This window comes from Trachurus trachurus, assembly GCF_905171665.1.
Source record: "Trachurus trachurus genome assembly, chromosome: 4".
NCBI lineage: Eukaryota > Metazoa > Chordata > Actinopteri > Carangiformes > Carangidae > Trachurus > Trachurus trachurus.
Window position 1 is genome coordinate 34,301,151 of NC_139898.1, and position 24,922 is coordinate 34,326,072.

Below are 24,922 nucleotides of genomic sequence, written 5' to 3' on the forward strand. Positions count from 1 at the left end.
TGAGACTTCACCACTGAGGGAACACAACTCTACAACTCTACAACTCTACAACTCTACAACTCTGCTGCTGCTTCTGCTTCTTCTGGGACTCTCTGACTGACTGACTGAACTGGCTGCGCTCGATGGATTGGCTCTAAACTTCGTGGAGGCTTTTTCTCTTTTTTTATTTTTATTCTCTTCTACTTTTTCTGGGCAACAAATTGTGAATCGCAGCGGCAACTGGACTTGTATTGACTGGGAAAGAAGACGTTTCGTTTCGCCTCTTATTATCCAAGGAAGGGGCTTCGCTTCATCATCATCATCAGTCCGGTAGTTTACGCAACAAGTCTCAGCTAGACGACTTCTACTGCTACTACTACTACTACTTTGAAACTTTTGGTTCTTTGGTTGTTGTTGTTGTGGTGGTTTTTTGTGTTTTTTTTGGGACCAGAAGACGAGGAGAACCGGTACTTTCTAACTAACTGTGGATCTGGATTCTGGACCGACCGGACTTCGCCGCTGCGCTCTGCATGCACGGATCTACTCTTCTCTCCTCTCTCCTTCTTCCTCTCCTCCTTCTCCTTCTCCTTCCTTTTCCTCCTCTCCCCTCAGCTTCGCTTCTTCTCTTTCCTCCTCTTCCTCTTCTTCCCGCTGTTGCCCATTTGCGTCATGACTTCTAGCTATGCACAACACGCACATGTAATGGACAACAGGCAACAACAGCAGCAGCAACAGGCGCTATCGAACCGGCTGATGGAGAGTCCGATGATCACGTCGTCGTCGTCGTCGTCGTCGAACAACAACAACAACCTGGACAACCTTCAGGCCAAGAAGAACTTCTCCGTCAGCCACCTGCTGGACCTGGAGGAGGCCGGCGGGGAGATGGTCGGCGGCCAGGCCGACGACGGCGTCGGGGAGGCGGGGAGGAGTCTGCTGGAGTCCCCGGGGCTGACCAGCGGCTCAGACACCACCCAGCAGGAGAGTAAGTCACAGAAAATGAGCAGAAAAGATGATTATAGGGGAACCAGAGAGTAGAAAACGTGTAAAATCACATCCCTAACGTGGTGCGTTTTGGTGCAACTGCGTAAAAAACAAACAAACTTTAACAGAAAGAGGAGAAAAAGAAGAAGGGATGAGGAACCAGAGAGTAGAAAACGTGTAAAATCACATCCCTATACGTGGTGCACTGCAAAAACTCAAACTCTCACCAAGAATATTTGTCTTATTTCTAGTCGAAACAATCTCATTCTACTTAAAATAAGACTCATCACATTAAAAAGCAGCTTGTTTTTAGACACTTTTTACTTCTTTCAAGCAGATTTTCACTTGAAATAAGTAGAAAAATCTGATAGTGGAGCAAGTTTTTCTTTCTTATTACAAACACAAAAAACCTGCTTTCACTGGCAGATTTTTCTACTTATTTCAAGTGAAAATGATCTAAAAACAAGTTCATTTTTAGGTGATGAGTCTTATTTTAAGTCGCAAGAGGTTACTATTGAGTAGAAATTAGACATTTTGACAATAAATAAGACAAATATTCTTGGAAAGATTTGGGGTTTTTGCAGTGTGCGTTTTGGTGCAACGGCGTAAAAAGAAAAAACAAACTTAAACAGAAAGAAGAAGCAGGTTTATTACAGTAAGGGGGAACACTGGCCTACAGGTGAATAGGGTAAAACATTTTAAATAACAGATATCACCGTGAAACTTCCCAAGTTTATCACTTACATTAAGATACATATGTTTCCTATTACAAGTTTTGTCACATTTTATGTTTAAATATGTAAATTACTTCAGTAGGCTACTGGTTACTTTCAGGTCTTTTTCTAAAATCCTATTGGACACAAGCTGTGTTTGTCAAAGAAGGAAACCCTAACCCCTAAAAGCAGCACATCAGTGCAGCTGCTTTCAAAGAGTTCATTCTCACTAACAAGAGTTAAAAGCTCCTTACATTCATTTACAAACAATTAGAGTCATTCATTGATGTGAGAAATAAGACATTTACTCTGACTCTTACTTTGACTTAAAGTACATTTAAAAGCAAGTACTTTTGGATACTTAAGTAGGTACCTTTAACGTGGTTTTACGTGGTGCGTTTTGGTGCAACTGCGTAAAAAACAAACACACTTTAACAGAAAGAAGCAGGTTTATTATTAAACTGCAGGAAAGAAACAAAACAAAACAAACCAACCCACCCAGCGCAGCGCGGACTCGAACTCGCACTCACTAATGACACGAAACACTAAGTTCATTTGTTTTCATTATGTTCTGGCGCGTGTCCGCGTGCAGAGCGCATGAATGGAGCGCGCATGCATGGAAGGAATCCTTTAGTGAGTTTTGGCCAATGCATCATCCTCCCCCCTCTTTCCCTCCCTCCCTCCCCCCTTCACCCCCCCTCCCTCCTCAAAACGGCCATTAATTCACCATTAACACTTTGATGTCAGTGAGGTATGGTGATGTTGGTGGACATGGTCAGTAAAGGAACCTCGCGAGGCAAATAAATCAGTGTCAGGGCGCATGTGTGTGTAAACGTGTGTGTGTTATAGTGAGGCCGGTGTGTGTGTGTGTGTGTTAAAGTGTGTGTCCGTAGCTCCGTGGCTCTGCAGCGGGCTGTTGCGCACCGAGCGGCCGCTGCAGAGAGCCTCAATCCGGGGTGAAGCGGCTGAGACACGTCGGTGTGTTTCTGTGAGCTCCGTGTGTGTGTGTGTGTGTGTGTGTGTGTGTGTGTGTGTGTGTGTGTGTGTGTGTGTGTGTGTGTGTGTGTGTGTGTGTGTGTGTGTGTGTGTGTGTGTGTGTGGTTCAGTCCCACATGTTACAACTCTGAGGGTTAAAACAAAAAGCTCACATAGAAGATTTTTAGATTTTAATTTAACTCTCTCCGTGTGTTTTAATGAACTCAGTTGAATTAAAAACACGAACAAACATTAGAAATACACGAAGTCTCATATATAGTTGAACTGCGGAGGCGTTTTCAAAGTAAATAAATAATTAAATAGGCTAAATAAAAAGTTTCAATTAAATAAAACAAACTTTATTGACAGATTGAGTTTGTCTCAGGTGCGTTCAGGGCCGCTGCACTAAATCCGTGGAACATGCGACACGTTTAAAACTTTAAGACCTAAACCAGCTGTTTATCTATAGACAGAAGTCTTCTCTTCTTCTTCAACACTGGTGTTTTTTATTTTTATTTTTATTTTTTATGTTTCAGCCAAGACTTTTTTCTATTTTTTAACACCTTGAGGAGAAAACGCGTCAAACCAACAACACGCGCTCTGATTCTAAACACATGTGTGAAAGTGAATGGAGACTTCATGGCGTTTAGATTTCACAATAACTAGGCTACATATCTGTGTTTTTTTTTCCTGGTTCAATGTATGTAGCTATATAGCTCAACAAATCAATGACACCCTTGACTAGGCAGAATTTATTATTATTAAAAAAAGAAAAAAAGTGCTTATTCAAAGTGCTGAAGGTTAGTTGACTCCTGAGACCCGGCGGCCGCAGCTGAGGGAGTAAATAAGCGCTCTCTCCTTCCCTCTGACAGGGCCGTTATGAGCTTTAATGAGTGTTATTGTTATTTCTCTAAAAAGGTATAAAGGAGCAGGAAGTGTCCGGGTCACGTCGTTAATTCTCGGTTATTTTCGGAGGCCTGTCAAACACTTTCACAAAACCCGAGACTAAGCATTTGTCATAATTAGCGACAACCGACAATTACTAAGGGAATCAAATAACAGCGTCTCATCATCATCACTGGCTCTAGTTAGGAGGAGGAGGAGGAGGAGGGGGAGGTGCTTTTTTTAATGGCAGCAGACGGAATTCATCAGAAAGCAAATATTGGTTTGATGAGGAGAAACATTTGTGGTCGTTACGGGGTTTTTCCAGATTTATGCAACATTCAGGACAAAGTGTCGGCGCCTAATTACACAAGCAGAGGTTTTACCTTCTTTTCTTTTTTTTTTACCCATTTACCCGCAGGACCGTGAAGGCAACAACAAAGTCGGTCATTTTTATTTCCTTAGAATAAAGGCTCGGGCAGGAGAAGAAGAAGAGGCTGTATGTTTAAAAAAAAAAGGGGGGCTTTTATTTTGAAAAGAAGAATGTCTTTATTGTTTTAGGGATCAATAATCCCTCATCTCCCTAATCGCCTGTGGCAGGAGGAGTAATGGACTTTCACTGATTGCTGCTAATGAGATCAGTCTGATCACACGTGTTGGCCACACTCAGAGCTGAGGAGGAGGAGGAGGAGGAGGAAGGTGGCTGTGGTTCACCCGCAGCTTTCACTCAAACTGCTCAGATAAAAGAACCTTTGGGTTATTTTTATTTTACTGATTATTTTTCTCCTTTTTTTAAAGAAAAATAAATCCTCTATATTATTTTTAAAATGTAGGCTAGTTTTTTTTCTTCTATAGGCTAAATATAATAAAAAACACTCCGCGCACTCGCCGCACTACTTTTCCTCCCGTCAGATCTGCAGCGCAACATTTTTTTAATGTGTGAACTGGACACAGTAAAAACATTTAATTAAAGAAAATTATATATAGGCTATAAAATCAAACAGAAAACTTCTTAAAATATATATATTCTAAAAGGCTCTTAAATATATTCTCATAATAAACTACTCATGATGTGGCCAGGACTTTTATTTTGACAGGTCTGACTCATTTTGCTTCTCAGACATTTAAATAATAATAATAATAAAAAGTTTGTCACAAATTAAATCAATTGTATTTTTTTTTCTTTTACAATCTTAACGTAATGTGACGTCACAGAACAGATGTGCGCGCTCTAGTTGTTGTCGGGTCGTTTCTCCGGAGCGGCGGCGGCTCTCAGCGGAGACTACAGCCGGGCTGCGGTGCGCCCAACGCGGCCTCAGCTCCTCAGCTCCGCCGGGGTCTCTGGTGGAGCTGAGGAGAAACTATAGTTTGGTTCTGAAAACGGTTTTATATGAAAACACGGGTTTGTGTGTGTGTGTGTGTGTGTGTGTGTGTGTGTGTGTGTGTGTGTGTGTGTGTGTGTGTGTGTGTGTGTGTGTGAGTGTGTGTTGAGGCCTCCGCTGCAGTGGCACAGACCTCTAGTTCTGGTTCTGGTTCTTTTCAGCTGTTTCTATGTGTCTGTATTTTGAGACGAAGTCGCTGTTGAGTTATTAACTGTAATATAATAAAATCATCAGACAACAGGAAGTTTAATAATGAGGACAGAGTTCATCTGGTCTGGGGGAGGGGGGGGGGGTTACTGAGGGAGGGGGGGTGAGATAAATCTGAGAGGAGGTCACATGATCGATCAGTCAGTGGACTCTGAAGAAGCTAAAGTATTATTTCTGTTATTGATTGATTTAGCCTGAAAATATGAATGGGTTTTTCAAAATAAGACAAAATCTACAAAAGAAATGAAATAGGAAAAAACAAACAGAAGAAAGAGAGAAAGAAAGAAAATATTAAACAGAAGACTTTTTTTTTTTATCAATCAATATAAACAGATCAAATATTGATCAGTTAGTTTGAGCCTCATTAAAGGTCAAAGGCCGAGGAGAGAGAGAAATTCAAACTGTAACTTTTTTTATAGTCAGAATATTGTTTCCATCATTCTATAGTTTTACATTAAAGCTGCAGGTTCATGGGATCAAAATTAAATTACTGTGAAAAAAAAAAAATTAAAATTAAAAAAGGAAAAAATTAAAAATAATAGATCTCTGTTTTCCCGGGTCACTGAGTTTACACATCTGGTTCTGTCTGCGCCGTCGCCTGATTGGCTGAGACTCAGCGATGACACATGACAGTCAGGGTGTGTGTGTCTGTGTGTGTGTGTGTAGTGTACATCTCTCAGTGTGTTACAGTAACACCATGTATTATTATATTATATCATATGAAATATACACTATTAAAAATCCTGTCGTCGTAATTTGACCACCAGTTCCCACAAATATATCTTTTTTTTTACTACTTCACATCAGGAAAAAACATGTTTTTAACATTTATTATAAACTCAGTTAAAGTCTGAACACTGTAAAAAAAAACTTTATTTCAGCCGGAAAATCCAACAAATTAAAAATAAAACACTAAAGTTCTTCAGATTCGCTGAACGAACGAACTCCAGCGACGACGACACGATGACACGACGCGATCGAAAGCTCCGGGAAAACAAAAAGTAAAAGAAACGACAGCAAAGTTACAAGATTTAACTATTAGAGTCTAAAACCAGGAGCTGAAAATGTTTTTATTTTTATTTAAACCTTTATTTTTTTATTTTATTTAACTTTTATTTTTATTTTATTTAAAAAGTAACTTGTTTTTAGATCATTTTCATTTATTTCAAACAAATTTTCACTTGAAATAAGTAGAAAAATCTGCCAGTGAAAGCAAGTTTTTTTTGTGTGCTTGTAATAAGGAAGAAAAACTTGCTCCACTATCAGATTTTTCTACTTATTTCAAGTGAAAATCAGCTTGAAAGAAGTAAAAAGAGTCTAAAAACAAGCTGCTTTTAATGTGATGAGTCTTATTTTAGGTATGCAGATTTTATTTAACCTTTAATTCAAACATTTAACTTCTCTCATCATGAATGAAACGACTCGGTGGATAAAGAACAACCTCTAGTGTTGTTTAATGTGAGTCTGAGAAGTCGTCGGGCAGATTCCCAGAAAGTTTCCACAGTTTTTTTTCTTCTTTTTTTTTTTCTTTTTTTGGGAGATGTGTGGTTTTGGTTTTTTAAAAATGTAGAAGAACTGGGAGTGAGAAGCTCGTAGCTCGTAGCTCCAGATGTTGCTGCTCCGTCCGTCTGTCGCTCCAGATGTTGGTGAGATAAAAACTGGAAGTCAAATATCTGCGTCTGATCCGAGGGAACGGTTCCCAAAATGTAAGAACACGAGCTCTGCTCTTCGTCTGCAAGCGTGTGTGTGTCTGTATGTATGTGTGTGTGTCTTTGTGTGTGTGTGTGTGTGTTATTGTGTGTGTGTGTGTGTGTTATTGTGTGTTATCCTGAGGCAGCAGCAGCTCTCCTCATATATTTATTTCTCTTTGCGAGCAGCAGAGTCGTTGTTAGTTTGCTCGTTCACTTGTGCGTTTGCGTGTTTGTTTGTCAGTCGGCTGCAGCAACAGAGAGTGTGTGTGTGTGTGTGTGTCTGTGTTTGTGTGTCTGTGAGTGTGTTATTGTGTTTCTGAAGGGTCACTTCACCCATAGCGGTGCAGAAAAAGAAAAAGATGGATGTGTGAAAGTTGCTGCCGTGTTTGTGGTTTGATTTCTCTGTGTGTGTGTGTGTGTGTGTGTGTGTGTGTGTGTGTGTGTGTGAGGTTTGAGCTGACAACCACACAACTCTCTCACACAGACACACACACACACAGACACACACACTCACACACACACACAGACACACACACACTCTGCTCTGTGTGTTTCCGGCCTTTAAGCTTCAGTTTGGGTGAATGTTTCTTCAGCGTTTTTCTCCTTTTTTGCAGTTTTTCTTTTTCTTTTCTATCAGGACGTTTAAGACAGACGAGCAGGTTGTAGGTCTGTGTGTGTCTGTGTGTGTGTGTGTGTGTGTGTGTGTGTGTGTGTGTGTGTGTGTGTGTGTGTGTGTGTGTGTCACCACTGTCTCAGAGTCAGACTCATCTAATGCTGATAATAATAATAATACGTTTTAATCTTTAATCTGTGCTCGCTTTTCAAAATAAAAGCCCCCGTGGCAGCAGCAGCAGCAGCAGCAGCTCAGATGGTTTCTAGTTGTTTCTCCGCTGTGGGCGAAGGGGCGAACGCTCCTGCAGAATTTAATTTAATGTATAAATGTGACCTCATACCAGACCAGAGAAGACCTAGAAGATCATTAACGTACGAGTTGTGGTTTCAGTGTGAAGTTGTTGGAGGAAACGACAACAAGGACAACATGAGGAATGAAACGTCCTCACAGTGTCGTGTTGAAGCGCTCGCTGCTGCTGCTGTCGTTTGAATAAATGTTTAGGTAACACTTTAGATCAGGGAACACATATTCACCATTAACTAGGTGCTTATTACTGTAATATGCATATAAGTAGCTTACTAGCTCCTTATTAGTATTTATTAAGCATGTATTAACACCTTATTCTACCTCTATTACACCATGAATTAAGATTTTTCCTGATATTAACTCCTAATTATGGCTTATTCACTGTAAATTAATGCATTAATGCTATACTAATTCAGTGTGAAAAAGGAAGAATTACTTAGTTTCCTTTACTAAACTAATTATTTCATACGGACATAATGAACTTTACTGTTCTTGTGCTACTGCCCCTTTACAAGGCCCCAATAAGGTTATTCGCATCATTATTCAGAAACAACAATGCATTAATTTACAATGAATAAGCCATAATTAGGAGTTAATATCAGGAAAAATCTTAATTCATGGTGTAATAGAGGTAGAATAAGATGTTAATACGTGCTTAATAATTACTAATAAGGAGCTAGTAAGCTACTTATATGCATATTAATAAGCACCTAGTTAATGGTGAATATGTGTTCTCTAATCTAAAGTGTTACCAAAGTGTATTATCAAAACTTAATGTGGTGGGAAACTCTCACATCTTCCTGACTCTCATGCATCTTCTTCATCATCTTCATCTTCTCCTTTTCTGTTATAGATGAGCAGATGAACACGGAGGAGAAGAAGAAGAGGAAGCAGCGCCGCAACAGGACGACCTTCAACAGCAGCCAGCTGCAGGCGCTGGAGCGAGTGTTCGAGAGGACGCACTACCCCGATGCCTTCGTCAGGGAGGACCTCGCCCGCCGCGTCAACCTGACCGAGGCCCGCGTGCAGGTACACACACACACACACACACACACACACACACACACACACACACACACACACACACACACACACACACACACACACACATAGAGAGAGAGAGAGGCTTTTATTTTGACACTTTTATTTAATTTATTTAATTTATCTGTAACGGGACTCTGCATATTCATGAACATATAACAATATGTAAATACACCAGATTTACCCACACTGCAAAAACTCAAAATCTTTCCGAGAATATTTGTCTTATTTCTTGTTAAAATGTCATTTCTAGTCAAAACTAAACTCTTTCCACTTAAAATGAGACTAATCACCTAAAAATGAACTTGTTTTTAGATCATTTTCATTTATTTCAAACTAATTTTTACTTGAAATAAATAGAAAAATCTGCCAGTGAAAGCAAGTTTTTTTTGTGTGTTTGTAATAAGAAAGAAAAACTTGCTCCACTATCAGATTTTTCTACTTATTTCAAGTAAAAATCTGCTTGAAAGAAGTAAAAAGTGTCTAAAAACAAGCTGCTTTTTAATGTGATGAGTCTTATTTTAAGTAGAATGAGATTTGTTTTGACTAGAAATAAGACAAATATTCTTGGTAAGATTTTGAGTTTTTGCAGTGTTCTAAGGCTAGTTTCCATCTGCAGTCCCGCGGTTCACACCTTAGACACAAGGACGAGAACAAGAACAAAGAACAACATGGTGCAAATACCATATCACAATATATACAATATATCACAGTAGCTTCAGTCAGGAGGAGCAAGGAGTAGTAGTAACATTAAAGTGCATTTAATCGACGAAGGTGTCGTATAGCGCTGTTAAGATTCATTAAAGTGCATCTGTTATAACGTACTGGTTTTTAAAGTGCATGGAGTAAAGTGAATACTATTTTTATTCATCTAAAATAAGAGAACTACCCTTTAATGTTCACAGAGCTGGTTATCAGTCAGCCATGTTTTAAGTTTTCAGCTGTTAATGCTACATATGTTGAGTTTTCCCTGATGACCAGCGGTGATGTGATGTATTCCATGTTGAGCAACCATAGATTGATAAGACACAGTGTCTTAATAAAATAGTCCCATGTAAAGTTCAGCAGCAGTGGTGGTGGTTTATCAGACATGGCGCTGCTTTTTCAAGCTCCATGACTCAAAGTTAAAGTTTTTAAAGTTTCTTTTTTTCATCTTTTTGAACCTCCGGTCGGTCCTCGAGACTCAGAGAGAGGAGTTATTAGACGACGACAGAAGAGTTCATTCTCAAAAGCAGATAACTTTTCATTTTTAATGATTATTTACAGCAGGTGATATATCAGTCAAACCAAATATGAGTTGAGTGGCTTCAACCGAGGAGATGAGACGTAACGTAACAGACGTACTGTATCTCAAAAAAATTATAAAGCTTTATTGAAAACAACACTATGCATATATATGAATATATGAATAATTCACAAGCGTCGTCAGCTCATTTCTTTTTCAAAATGGCGTTTATCTGCTCTTGCAAATGAACTCTTATGTCTGTAAAGTGGACGTAGATAGATAGATAGATAGATAGATAGATAGATAGATAGATAGATAGATAGATAGATAGACAGACAGACAGATAGATAGATAGATATATAGATATATAGATGGATAGATAGATAGATAGATAGATAGATAGATAGATAGATAGATAGATAGATAGATAGATAGATAGATAGATAGATAGATAGATAGCAGCAGCAGCAGCAGCAGCATATAGGATGAGAATATAAAGAACAAACTATACATAATAAAATAATAAAATAGCAAAATAGCAAATAAAATGTAATGTACAAATATATATATATACTGCGCCCGTGTTGATTTGACCAATCACAAACCTGTGAAAAAGTTTCCTTGCACGTGATTGGTCGAAACACAACAGAAACAACCTGCTCATCAGCTTCTGATTAAAGAGAAATAAAAACATAAAATAAAAATAACAAAGTGGATTAGGATTTTAATACGACGGTTCTCACAGTCACACGTTGACTTAATAAACTTAATGGTTCCCAGTCGCCAGCGGCAACAGCAGCCATTTTATTATTATTATTATTATCATTATCATTAATGTTATTGTTTCTATTAGCGTGTGTAGATTTCACTGATAAGAGCTTGTCAGCGCGTTACAGCCACTTTACATCACACACACACACACACAGGACCGCATGAGTCATTAGCTCGCTGATAATGTGTGTGTGTGTGTGTGTGTGTGTGTGTGTGTGTGTGTGTGTGTGTGTGTGTGTGTGTGTGTGTGTGTGAGTCCCCAGACGACTGGCTCTGATCAGGAAAGTGGATGTAATGACGTCTCATTTCCTCAGCGGTTTGCAGATCAGTGATAAACTCAGTGTGTGTGTGTGTGTGTGTGTGTGTGTGTGTGTGTGTGTGTGTGTGTGTGTGTGTGTGTGTGTGTGTGTGTGTGTGTGTGTAAACGTGCTAATGCTACTTTCTCTCTATTTACATCCAGTTGTGTGAACATCTGTGTCGCTGATCACGGTGCAACAATCTGAGGAGAAACCCAGAAACCACAGCAACTAAAACCACTAAAACTAAAACTCAACTACCATTTTTAAAAGTGCAACTTCGTTTTAGCAGATGAACCTTTTTTTTTTTTTTTTTTTACGGCCTCAAATTTTTTTATTTGATTTTTTTTTAAACTTTAACAGCAAAATGTCAAAAAAAAAAAAAAAAAGTTGCATTAACAGTTAAATCCACATCCAGACTCTGTGTGCTGTTAATAAAAATGATTTAGATTTAACTATACGTATATATGTACAGACACAGACTGTATCTAAATATAACGTCAAAGCACAAATGTAAAACATGAAACCTGTTATTATATTATTATATTCTAATAATTTCATATATCAGCGTTTGTGTGTATATATCTACATTTAATGTTTATATTTCATATATTATTATGTTACAACCGGTCTGTGACATTTTCCTCGACATGTTCGAAATGAATGAGAACGTACATTTATTTTTTATAAATTCAATATTTACATTTATATATCATATAATTAACAGTGTATACCGTGTAAAATGTTTCATTTAATTATTTATAATATACCATTATGATTGATTGTGGACATAAATATTCATATATGCTGGTGCCGTATAAGTGATAACAATACAGGAAATACATATTACCTATTGTATTTCTGTGGGGCTTTGTTTTTTATTTCTACATGCAGCTTCTTCAGGTTTGATCAGTATTTATAGATCAATATTTATACATCCGTATTTATGGATCAGTCTTATAGATTCGTATTTATAGATCAATATTTATAGACCAATATTTATAGATTTCATGGTGGTGAAACCAAAGAGGAATTTCCACTCTGTGGATAATAAAGTTTTCGTATTCGTATCAGTCTTTATAGACCAGTATTTATAAATCAGTAAGTTTAGATTTTGCCTGACAGACAAAACCGAGGGCAAAGAGAGAAAGCGTGAGAGCAGGCGATTTATGAATGTGGGATTTTACATGTTCAATAATCAATAATGTGTGGTAATAATAAGTGATTGATCCAGTCGGTGACAGAGTGACGTCGTCCTGTAGATAAATACGTTTCTATAGCGACCGCTCGCCTCTTCTTATCCCTCTGCTTTCCTCCTCTTGTATATTTTTCCTCCTCCTCCTTCTTCTCATTCTCTCTCTTCAATCGACACAGCGAAAGTATTTGTTCTGCGGGCAGAGTGAGAGCGAAGAGCGAAGAGTGAAGAGGAGGAGGAGGAGGAGGGGGGAGGGGGGAGGAGGAGGATGGGGGGAGGAAATGGTGATGCTGGAGCGAGGGAGGCAGCAACATCTGTGATTAATGCGACGCAGAAATCCTTTGATAAAAGAGACTTTGGGCTCATTCCTGAGGCCGTGCGTCAGCGGACGGCGTTCACCCGCTCTAATAATGGAGTCGATTTCACTTCACATGAGCGAGGGACTATATTAGCACCCCCCAACCCCCACAATACCCCACCCCACCCCTCCCTCCCTAAAGGGGGGAGAGAAGGGAGGAGGAGGAGGAGGAGGAGGGGGGTGATGAGAATCATTTAGTGAGAAACCTTCTGTTTAAATGGTTTAATGGCTTCGGCTCTGGAGAGCAGCCCCTCCTCTCCCCGTTCCAAGCCTCTTCTCTGTGTGTGTGTGTGTGTGTGTTTGAGGTGGGCGATGTCACCACGGCAACAATATTTATCATCACCCTCATCATCATCTGTATATAAGATGATGTGTTTGTTCTGTCAGAGCTCAAATCACCTTAAATCTCCACATTTAAAGGCTCTGATTCGTCTGTTTTCTTTTATAAATAAAGGTTGTTTGAATTTGTCCCCGTGCACTCGACTGTGCCGCCATTTTGAAATTCTTATTTTCAAAATAAAAGAACTCGAGTTTCAGCTCCCCGGATCAGAAACGATGGAATGATGATGAGAGCCAATCAGGAGCCACCGTGTCCATCTACATCGGTGTCTCTCCATCTTAGCTCATCCAGACTAGCTACACCAGAGTTTTCAAAATAAAACATAGGCTAACTCCCCCCAGAGTTCTTCAAAATAAGACGTGTTTCTGAAAGTTTCCGTTTGACTTGTTGAGCGGAGGACGTTGTTGAGAAAAGGTCACCAGACTACAGAGTTTTCAAAATAAAGCACAACTCCTCCAGGGTTTTCAACCTGGTCTGACTGAGGTCATGCACTGCAAAAACTCAAAATCTTTCCAAGAATATTTGTCTTATTTCTTGTCAAAATGTCTCATTTCTAGTCAAAACTAAACTCTTTCCACTTAAAATAAGACTCATCACCTAAAAATGAACTTGATTTTAGATAAAAACAAATTTTCACTTGAAATAAGTAGAAAAATCTGCCAGTGAAAGCAAATTTTTTGTGCTTGTAATAAGGAAGAAAAACTTGATCCACTATCAGATTTTTCTACTAAGTGAAAATCTGCTTGAATGGAGTAAAAAGTGTCTAAAAACAAGCTACTTTTAAAATGTGTTGAGTCTTATTTTAAGTTTAATGAGATTTGTTTTGAGTAGAAAATAAATTTTGACTAGAAATAAGACAAATATTCTTGGTAAGATTTTGAGTTTTTACAGTGTAACTTTTGCTTTTCCATCCATTATCAGATTTTTCTACTTATTTCAAAAGAAGTGAAAAAAGTGTCTAAAAACAAGCTGCTTTTTAATGTGATGAGTCTTATTTTAAGTAGAATGAGATTTGTTTTGACTAGAAATGACATTTTGAGTAGAAATAAGACAAATATTCTTCGTAAGATTTTGAGTTTTTACAGTGTAACTTTTGCTTTTCCATCCATTATCAGATTTTTCTACTTATTTCAAGTGAAAATCTGCTTGAAAGAAGTAAAAAAAAAAAAAAGTGTCTAGAAACAAGCTACTTTTTAAATGTGATGAGTCTTATTTTAAGTAGAATGAGATTTGTTTTGACTAGAAATAAGACAAATAGCCTATTCTTGGTAAGATTTTGAGTTTTTGCAGTGTGATGAATCTGAGAGATGAATCTGTGTCCCCGTCTCATCTTGCTTTTCTTCTCTTTCCTCCTCCTCCTCCTCCTCCTCCTCCTCCTCCTCAGGTCTGGTTCCAGAACCGCAGGGCTAAGTTTCGTAGGAACGAGCGTGCGATGCTGGCCAGCAAGAACGCCTCTCTGCTCAAGTCGTACTCTGGTGACGTGACGGCGGTGGAGCAGCCCATCGTCCCGCGGCCGGCGCCCCGTCCCAACGACTACCTGTCCTGGGGCAGCGCTGCCCCCTACAGGTAGACTCCTACTCCATCCCATAATATACATACATAGCCTACACACAGCGCCGCGCCCCAACGACTACCTGTCCTGGGGCAGCGCCGCCCCCTACAGGTAGAGTCACTACTCAACCTGCATCCATCCCATAATACACATACATACACACAGCGCCGAAAGAAAGAAGGAGTGAGGTGAAGAAAGAAAGAAAGAAAGGAGTCAGGTAAAGAAGGCAAGGAAGAAAGAAAGAAAGAAAGAAAGAAGTGAGGTGAAGAATGAAAGAAAGAAAGAAAGAAAGAAAGAAAGAAAGAAAGAAAGAAAGAAAGAAAGAAAGAAAGAAAGAAAGAAAGAAAGAAAGAAGGAGTGAGGTGAAGAAAGAAAGAAAGAAAGAAAGAAAGAAGTGAGGTGAAGAAAGAAAGAAAGTAGTCAGGTAAAGAAGGCAAGGAAGAAAGAAAGAAAGAAGTGGGGTGAAGAAAGAAAGAAAGAAAGAAAGAAGTGAGGTGAAGAAAGAAAGAAAGAAAGAAAGAAAGAAAGAAGGAGTGAGGTGAAGAAAGAAAGAAAGAAAGGAGTGAGGTAAAGAAGGCAAGGAAGAAAGAAAGAAAGAAAGAAAGAAAGAAGTGAGGTGAAGAAAGAAAGAAAGAAAGAAAGAAAGAAAGAAAGAAAGAAAGAAAGAAAGAAAGGAAGGAGTGAGGTGAAGAAAGAAAGAAAGAAGTGAGGTGAAGAAAGAAAGAAAGAAAGAAAGAGTGAGGTGAAGAAAGAAAGAAAGAAGTGAGGTGAAGAAAGAAAGAATGAAAGGACGAAAGGACGAAAGAAAGAAAGAAAGAAAGAAAGAAAGAAAGAAAGAAAGAAAGAAAGAAAGAACATTAAAATCACACCAGCTGAGTTGAGTCCAGTTGAAAAAGCACAAGCTGAAACCACAATAACCGAGTGTTAACACCACCGTGACACACACACACACACACACACACACACACACACACACACACACACACACACACACACACACACACACACACACACACACACACACACACACACACACCCTCTGACCCGGGCGTCGCTCTCTGTTGTTGTTTCATTTCCTCTTCCTCTACCTGCACATTCTCCTCATTCCTCCTCCGCTCGTCTTCATCCCCTCTGATCCACCTGCACTCAACCTCCTCAACCTTTATTTAAACGTCACAGCGTTGACAGAGAGGAAACACTCACCACCACCACCACCTCAGCAGCAGCTAATGTGGATCCATCCGCCGCTGAAAATAGTCCCTGATGAACTGCATGAAAGAAAGAAAGAAAGAAAGAAAGAAAGAAAGAAAGAAAGAAAGAAAGAAAGAAAGAAAGAAAGAAAGAAAGAAAGAAATGTGTCAGGTAAAGAAGGCAAGGACAGAAACAAAAAAACAAAGAAGGGGTGAGGTGAAGAAAGAAAGCAAGAAAAAAGAAAGAAAGAAAGAAAGAAAGGAGTGAGGTGAAGAAAGAAAGAAATAAATAAAGAAAGAAAGGAGTGAGGTAAAGAAGGCAAGGACAGAAAGAAAGAAAGAAAGAAAGAAAGAAAGAAAGAAAGAAAGAAAGAAAGAAAGAAGGCAAGGACAGAAAGAAAGAAAGAAAGAAAGAAGGCAAGGACAGAAAGAAAGAAAGAAAGAAAGAAAGAAAGAAAGAAAGAAAGGAGTGAGGTGAAGAAAGAAAGAAAGAAAGAAAGAAAGGAGTGAAGAAAGAAATAAAGAACGAAAGAAAGAAAGAAAGAAAGAAAGGAGTGAGGTAAAGAAGGCAAGGACAGAAAGAAAGAAAGAAAGAAAGAAAGAAAGGAGTGAGGTAAAGAAGGCAAGGACAGAAAGAAAGAAAGAAAGAAAGAAAGAAAGAAAGAAAGAAGGCAAGGACAGAAAGAAAGAAAGAAAGAAAGAAAGAAAGAAAGAAAGAAAGAAAGAAAGAAAGAATATGATTTTTAAAAGTAGTTTATTATAGTGCATTTATTAAGGAACAATTAGCAAATGATGAATGAATGAAGACGGAGAAACGAGAGATAATTTATAAAGAATCAAGGATTCGAACCTGAGTTCAGGAGCTTATCACAGATTTAAAGGGATAGTTCAACATTTAGTAAGATCCTCCTCTCACCATAATTCCTCTATAGTCATAGCAGTAGGTTCATCACCTTTAATTATCGGTGCATGTTGTTTTGAGATCGGCGGAGCAGAGCCGTGAGCTGCTCAGAGCTACGCTACGGAGGCTCATTATGGGATTTCTTGGTTTCCCTCATCAAACTCATCAAATACACAATCCAACAACTCCACAACGCTCTGGTGGACAAGTTGTGACCTGCACATTCACCACGCTATGAGATAATAACACAACGTTACCAGACAGAGTTGTTTTAGAGGGAAATGCAGCCGGAACTACATTCCAGACACGGCTGCTGCTGGGCGGAGGGATTTCAAAAGAGAAAGTAGTTCAGAGTATTTGCTTCATGTGTCGTAATGTTACATGATTATTTCCTAGCGTGGTGAATGTGCAGGTCACAACTTGTCCACCAGAGCGTTGTGGAGTTGTTGGATTGTGTATTTGATGAGTTTGATGAGTTCACCTCCATTGTGTTCACTGAGCAGCTCACGGCTCTGCCCCGCCGATCTCAAAACAACATGCACCGACAATTAAAGGCGATGAACCTACTATGCTGCTATGACTATAGAGGGGTTATGGTGACCTACCTATCTGACTACTAAATGTTGAACTGTCCCTTTTAAAGTTTAAAGAGACATTTGGTGGAAATTAGACGTTTGTTTTTTTCCGTTGGTTTGTGAACTGAAGTAGGGTGAAATTACCATAGCGACCGACAGACGACGACCTGAAGCCCCGCCCCCCTCCCCATCCATCCATCTGTCCCTCTGTCTCTGCTGTCGTCACTCTCTTCCCCCACACACTGAATCTAACTCCAAACTAATGTGTTGAATCAAAACAAACCGTTTCCTCCCTCTGACATTGTGACCGGGGGGGAGAGGGGGGAGGGGGAGGAGGAGGGGGGGTGAGTCCTGACCCTCCTGACGAGGTGATAATGTGAAAACAAACCGTATTAAATCCAGCGCTGACCCCCCCGCGGCAACGACCTCTCTCTGCGCTACACGACACCAGGACGGTGACGGTCGGCCGTGGTGCGTTCACTGACTCAGTAAATCCTCCGTTCAAGGGATAGTTCAACGTTTTTTGCAAATTGGCCCCATCACCATAATCCCTATAGTCATAGCAGTAGGTTCGTTACCTTTAATTGTCGATGCAAGCTATTTTTAGAACGGCGGAGCAGAGCCGTGAGCTGCTCAGAGCTACGCTACGGAGGCTCATTATGGGATTTCTTGGTTTCCCTCATCAAACTCATCAAATACACAATCCAACAACTCCACAACGCTCTGGTGGACAAGTTGTGAGCTGCACATTCACCACGCTATGAGATAATAACACAACGTTACCACACAGAGTTGTTTTAGAAGGAAATACAGAGACTCATGATGAAAAACTGTCCCTGAAATAAAGTAAAGTAAAGTAAAGTATGCCTTTATTCATCCTACGACGGGGAAATTTGCAAGGTTACAGCAGCAGTACATACAAACAAACACATCCACACATGCCGTGCACACTGTGGTGGACTGGTAAAAAAAAATACAAATATAGATATTTATAAATATAGGGCAACCAAGATATTAAAAGAATATAATTTAAAAAAAATATATATATATACATCAGCGGTTTTGCATGAATTTCCCTCTAAAACAACTCTGTGTGGTAACGTTGTGTTATTATCTCATAGCGTGGTGAATGTGCAGGTCACAACTTGTCCACCAGAGCGTTGTGGAGTTGTTGGATTGTGTATTTGATGAGTTTGATGATGAGGGAAACCAAGAAATCCCATAATGAGCCTCCGTAGCGTAGCTCTTAGCAGCTCACGGCTCTGCTCCGCCGTTCCAAAAAACAGCTTGCACCGACAATTAAAGGTAACGAACCTACTGCTATGACTATAGCGATTATGGTGATGGGGCCAATTTGCCAAAAATGTTGAACTATCCCTGTGAGGAAACTCAGTGTGAGATGTCGAGGTGGAGGTGGAGATGAGGGGGTCGGGGGGGGGGGGGCAGGAAGTTTGCTGACACTGTGGTGCTAACACTTGACTGTATATTATCCTAAAGCTGGTATCCGATGCCGGAGGGGGGGCCAGTGCGAGTACCACAGAAAATGCTGCCCTCAGAGAACAAGTACGCTTTCACTTTACTACAAGAGTTCTGTTCAGCACAACGCTGGTTTAATGTGTCTCCTCTTCTCCTTCTTCTCCTTCCTATTCTGCTGCTGCTGCACTTTGACTGTAGAGCAGAGAGGTTTGTTCTTGTCCTTGTTGTTCTTGTTGTTGAGCTCTGCAGTGTTTTTACGTCCAGGCGGAGCAGCAGAACTGGACTCGGCTGCAGAGACTTGATGATGCTACTCAGGTTCTTCAAGTCTCTGCTGCCAAGTCCAGTTTCACACACTGCAAAAACTCAAAATCTTTCCAAGAATATTTGTCTTATTTCTTGTAAAAATGTCTCATTTCTAGTCAAAACTAAACTCTTTCCACTTAAAATAAGACTCATCACCTAAAAAAAAAAAATTACTTGTTTTAGATAATTCTCACTTGTTTCAAACTAATTTTCACTTGAAATAAGTAGAAAAATCTGACAGTCAAAGCAGGTTTTTTGTGTTTGTAATAAGAAAGAAAAACTTGCTCCACTATCAGATTTTTGAAAAAAAAGTGAAAATCTGCTTGAAAGAAGTAAAAAGTGTCAAAAACAAGCTGCTTTTTATGCGATGAGTCTTATTTGAGGTATAATGAGATTTGTTTTGACTAGAAATGAGACATTTTGACTAGAAATAAGACAAATATTCTTAGTAAGATTTGGAGTTTCTGCAGTGCTCCGTCCAGAACTCTTCTCCTTCGTTGTGTTTTCTAGCAGTGAGAGGAAGAAGCTGCGTTCGTTTTCAGTTCATTTGCACACAAAAAATCCCCTCCGCTAAAATCTGCAATGCGATGACGTCATCTTTTTAACTGTTGATGATGTCATCGCTTTTAACATTCAACATTCAGGTCATTTTAACGAGCCGTTCAAATATTTTTAATTAAGACGCCGGTGTTTGATTGACTCGCTGTGAACTGTTTAATAAACAATTTAACTCATCGATCAATCACATGCAAACACTAAGTTTAACTTCAGAGAATAAAAGACGGCTCAGTTGTGAGAGTAATAATAACTAGAATTTGTATTTCCTGAAGGAAATACGTGTGAAAGCAGCTGAGTGTCATTGCTGAATTAGCAAAAGCAATTGACAGTAGTAGTGATCAACATGCAAAGGTGACCAAGGGAGGAATCAAACCCACAAGCTCATGGTCAGTAGACCTTTAGGATCATCAGCCCAGTGATATAACCACTTGACTACAGTTGCATTCAATAAGAGAAGGGCAAAAGAAACCCTTGTATAAGAGGCTCACTGGCTTCTACTTTAAAAAAAAAAAAAAGAAAAGTGTAGAAATGAGCCACACCAAGTAAGTAGAGGGCTTTTTTGTGACATGTGACTATTTTTTGGTGAATTCAAACAAAGTATAATGCCCTTTCCAGCAAGTTACAAAATTGAGCTCCTTCTACTCTGCTGTTAAAAAACTTGTACTGGGGTGAATGGCAGAGAGAGAGCACCCAGGCTGCATTTAAAAAATATTTTAAATTATTCTCTAGGTCTCTTTGTGTTTTTGACCACATTTTTAGCAAGAAGACAAGTGTGGCTACAAAAGTGGAGAAAATCATGTGTCTAGAGTTTAATTTGTGGCCGTGGTGACAGTTTAGCCACGAAAAGCCACAAAATGTTTTTTGCCTCTCTCTCACTCTAACGATGATGTCACCACTCTAAGCTCTGCTCGTTAGACGCAACACACACCCATTATAATGTTGGATTTTGTCAAAAATGTTAATGATTTTAAAACTGCCAAGTATCTGAAACTGTTGAAGATATCAATAAAATGAGTAAAACAGGAATAAATTAAACGTTTGTCTACAGTTTAAAAGTCCAATGAAGTCTGTGGGAGAAAGTATGCTGAAGTTTTAGAGGTTCAAAGAAGTAAGAAGATTTAACTATTTGAATATTTGAAAAAGTATGAATAGTTGAAAAGAGAAAAGTCATTCAGATAATATAATGAATTGGTACAAAGTTGTTTAGAGAAGCAGAAATAAGAGATGAATAAAAAAAAAAGAACAACAACAGCAGATCTGATCCTGGGTCAGTTTTCCTCTCTGCCACACTGCAAAAACTCAAAATCTTACCAAGAATATTTGTCTTATTTCTAGTCAAAATATCATTTCAAGTCAAAACAAATGTCATTCTACTTAAAATAAGACTCATCACATTAAAAAGTAGTTTGTTTTTAGACACTTTTTACTTCTTTCAAGCAGAATTTCACTTGAAATAAGTAGAAAAATCTGATAGTGGAGCAAGTTTTTCTTTCTTATTACAAGCACTGCAAAAACTTGCTTTCACTGGCAGATTTTTCTACTTATTTCAAGTGAAAATTAGTTTGAAACAAGTGAAAATGATCTAAAAACAATTTAATTTTTAGGTGATGAATCTTAGTTTAAGTGAAAAGAGATTAGTTTTGACTAGAAATGAGACCTTTTTGACAAGAAATAAGACAAATATTCTCGGAAAGATTTTGAGTTTTTGCAGTGCGTGTGTAGTTCAGGGACGGTCGGTGATCTGCAGCGTCGTCCACGGGGGTTAAAAAACACTGCTGCAGCTCCGTTGTTTAGTGTGAGTCTCTTCTTCTCCATGTTTCCCCCTCATGCAGCCACAGATGATGTGACCTCCTCCTCCTCCTCCTCCTCCTCTTCTCTCTTCTCTCCCTCCCTCCCTCTTGTCTCTCTCCTCCTCTTGTCTCTCAGCGCCATGGCGACCTACCCGCCCACCTGCTCCAACACCAACACGTCCCAGGGAATGAACATGGCCAACAGCATCGCCAACCTGCGGCTCAAAGCCAAGGAATACAGCTTGAACCAAGTGCCCACGGTCAACTGAAGAGGAGGAGGAGGAGGAGGTGAAGAGGAGGTGAAGAGGAGGAGGTGAAGGGGAGGAGGTGAAGTCGTGTCATCATCACCTCGATGGACGGACGGATCAAGGATCAAGGATCAAGGATGTTTCTTCTTTTTCTTTGTCTTCTCTGAACGAACAGAACAGACGCAGCTCGGTCTCTTCTGAGTTTGAACTCAAACGGAGATCTGGTGGTTTTTTTTATTTTTTATTTTTTATTTTTTTTGTTTTATCCTCTTTTATCGTTTTTTTTTTTGTGTGTGTGTGTAAACTCAGAGAGAGATCTCGATGCTCTGGATCAGGACTCGTATAAGACTCGTGCATCTCGTGGTGGTGGATTGGATTTCCCCTTCGTCACTGGGATCGACAACTTTTGTACATTTTTTTTTTATTTTTTTTTTTACAACAAACCGACAAAGGACTTCTTCCTCTGACATTTATCCCTTTTTTTTAGTTTTGTTTTTATGTTATACCACTGACATTCAAACACTTTCATTCATGTAATAATAGTCCAATATAAAGGAGAGCCTCCTCTCCTCCTTCTACTTCTGCTTCTTCTGCTACTTCTTTTATAATAATAATAATATTATTTCCTTTTATCTGTAACAGAATAAAAAACTTGTATATTAATAATAAAGAAAAAATGCATCTGAAGCCACTTGTGCACTTGAGCAGATCTGAGAGCAGTTTTTATTAGTAGTTTTTTTTTGTTTTTTTTCCGTGCACTGCAAAAACTCAAAATCTTTCCAAGAATATTTGTCTTATTTCTTGTCAAAATGTCTCATTTCTAGTAAAAAACTAAGCTCTTTTCACTTAAAATAAGACTCATCACCTAAAAATTAACTTGTTTTGAGATAATTTTCATTTGTTTCAAACTAATTTTCACTTGAAATAAGTAGAAAAATCAAAGCAGGTTTTTTGTGCTTGTAATAAGAAAGAAAAACTTGCTCCACTATCAGATTTTTTTACTTATTTCAAGTGAAAATCTGCTTGAAAGAAGTAAAAAGTGTCTAAAAACAAGCTGCTTTTTAATGTGATGAGTCTTATTTTAAGTAGAATGAGATTTGTTTTGACTTGAAATGACATTTTTGAGTTGAAATGAGACAAATATTCTTGGTAAGATTTTGAGTTTTTGCAGTGTGCAGCCTCGGTGTCCTCAGACCAACTCTGCCTCCCGAGTCCTGTAACCTGTGGATGATTTGTAGTTTTCCACCATAACAAAGAATATATATATATTTATATATTTATTTATATATATATCTATCCACGCGGGGACGGTTATATCTCCACGCGGGGACGGTTCAGGCTTCACAGACTGTAAGAAGTGAAGTGTGTTTATAGTGGAGACCTTGGAAAAGCGCCGGCGCGGTGCTGGAGCTGGTGCACGGCCCATAAACCTGAGATTTACAACCAGAGAACAGATTCTCCTTCAGAGAAACCTCAGCCTGCTGCTCTCCTTCTCTCCTTTCCTTTCCTTTCCTTTCCTTTCCTTTCCTTCCTTCCTCTCCTTCCTTCCTCTCCTCTATCCTCCTTTCCTTCCTTCCTCTCCTTCCTTCCTCTCCTCTCCTCTCCTTCCTCTTTCCTTTCCTTTCCTTTCCTTTCATCTCCTCTCCTTTCATTTCATTTCATTTCCTCTCCTCCTTTCCTTTCCTTTCCTTTCCATTCCTTTCCTCCTCTCCTCTCCTCTCCTCTCCTCTCCTCTCCTCTCCTCTCCTCTCCTCTCCTCTCCTCTCCTCTCCTCTCCTCTCCTATTTCCTCCCCCTCCCCTCCTCTCCTCTCCTCTCCTATTTCCTCCCCCTCCTCTCCTCTCCTCTCCTCTCCCCTCCCCTCCTCCTCTCCTCTCCTCTCCTTCCTCTCCTTTCCTTTCCTTTCCTTTCCTTTCATCTCCTCTCCTTTCATTTCATTTCCTCTCCTCCTTTCCTTTCCTTTCCTTTCCTTTCCTTTCCTCCTCTCCTCTCCTCTCCTCTCCTCTCCTCTCCTCTCCTCTCCTCTCCTATTTCCTCCCTCTCCTCTCCTCTCCTCTCCTCTCCTCTCCTCTCCTCTCCTCTCCTCTCCTCTCCTCTCCTCTCCTTCCTCTCCTATTTCCTCTCCTCTCCCCCCATTCTCCTCTCCTTCCACTCCTCTCCTCTCCTCTGCTCCTCTGCATTTTCTTTTTCTTTCTCTCCTTCATTACCACAACCTGAAATTGAAAAGAAAACAGGATATTTATGTGGAGGGAAATCCTCTCTTTAATATTGGAGGGGCCCCGGGGCCTCGTTTCTTCTCCTTTTTGCGGCGGCGGTGGCAACACAAGGTGTTTCTTCTCCTCACCCCTCCTCCCCCCCCCTCCCACTCACCTCATAACCTTAACCCCACCCCCCCCTCACCCTCACCCCTCCTCCTTCTCACCATCAACAAACACATGTCGACGCTCGTCCTCGAACGCCACACGAGGGCCGTTACTGTAAAGTGGATCGTATGAAACTGCAGCAATGGCGGCGGCGGTGATGAAAGTGAAAATATAATATATAAAAAAAATCGAAAGTTTAGTCTGAGATAAAGGTTTTATATATTTTCTCCTTTTTTCAAATGTAAAAACTCAAACTGATTGGAAAGTTTCCTCTTCTCTCGATTTGTTTGACTCTTCAAAGGTTCGTCAAAGGTCAGACTGAACCATTAGATTAGTAAATTAGACTCTGTTATGTATAATCCACCATTCAGCTCATTACACTGCAAAAACTCAAAATCTTACCAAGAATATTTGTCTTATTTCTAGTCAAAACTAATCTCATTCTACTTAAAATAAGACTCATCACATTAAAAAGCAGCTTGTTTTTAGACACTTTTTACGTCTTTCAAGCTGATTTTCACTTGAAATAAGTAGAAAAATCTGATAGTGGAGCAAGTTTTTCTTTCTTATTACAAGCACAAAAAAAAAACTTGCTTTCACTGCCAGATTTTTCTACTTATTTCAAGTGAAAATTTGTTTGAAACAAGTGAAAATGATCTAAAAACAAGTTAATTTTTAGGCGATGAGTCTCATTTTAAGGGGAACGAGATTAGTTTTGACTAGAAATTAGACATTTTGACAAGAAATAAGACAAATATTCTTGGAAAGATTTTGAGTTTTTACAGTGTAGATATGATAATAATGATAATACAGTAAAAGTGGTTGATAATAACCAGTAATAATGATCAGTAGATGAACTCTGACTCTTTTCCTTTTGATTATTTTGTCTCGTTTAGTTTTTTTTAATGTTTCAAGGAGTCGATAACGAGCTGTGTCACATTCAAAGACCACGGGATATTTCAGTTTTTTCTTTTTTCTTTTTTCTTTTCTTCTTTTTCTTCTTTCCTTTCTG

The 24,922-nt window shown here is 39.3% G+C and overlaps 1 protein-coding gene across 1 annotated transcript; it reads left to right on the forward strand.

The window, feature by feature from the left end:
* Positions 1–648: 648 nt before the first annotated feature.
* On the forward strand, positions 649–21,569 carry prrx1b (paired related homeobox 1b; the record flags this gene model as incomplete). Its single annotated transcript, XM_083970034.1, has 5 exons — positions 649–961; positions 8,583–8,758; positions 14,340–14,521; positions 18,671–18,736; positions 21,437–21,569. 5 exons carry the CDS (start codon positions 649–651, stop codon positions 21,567–21,569), a joined length of 870 nt encoding a protein of 289 aa, XP_083826160.1.
* Between the last annotated feature and the right edge of the window lie 3,353 nt (positions 21,570–24,922).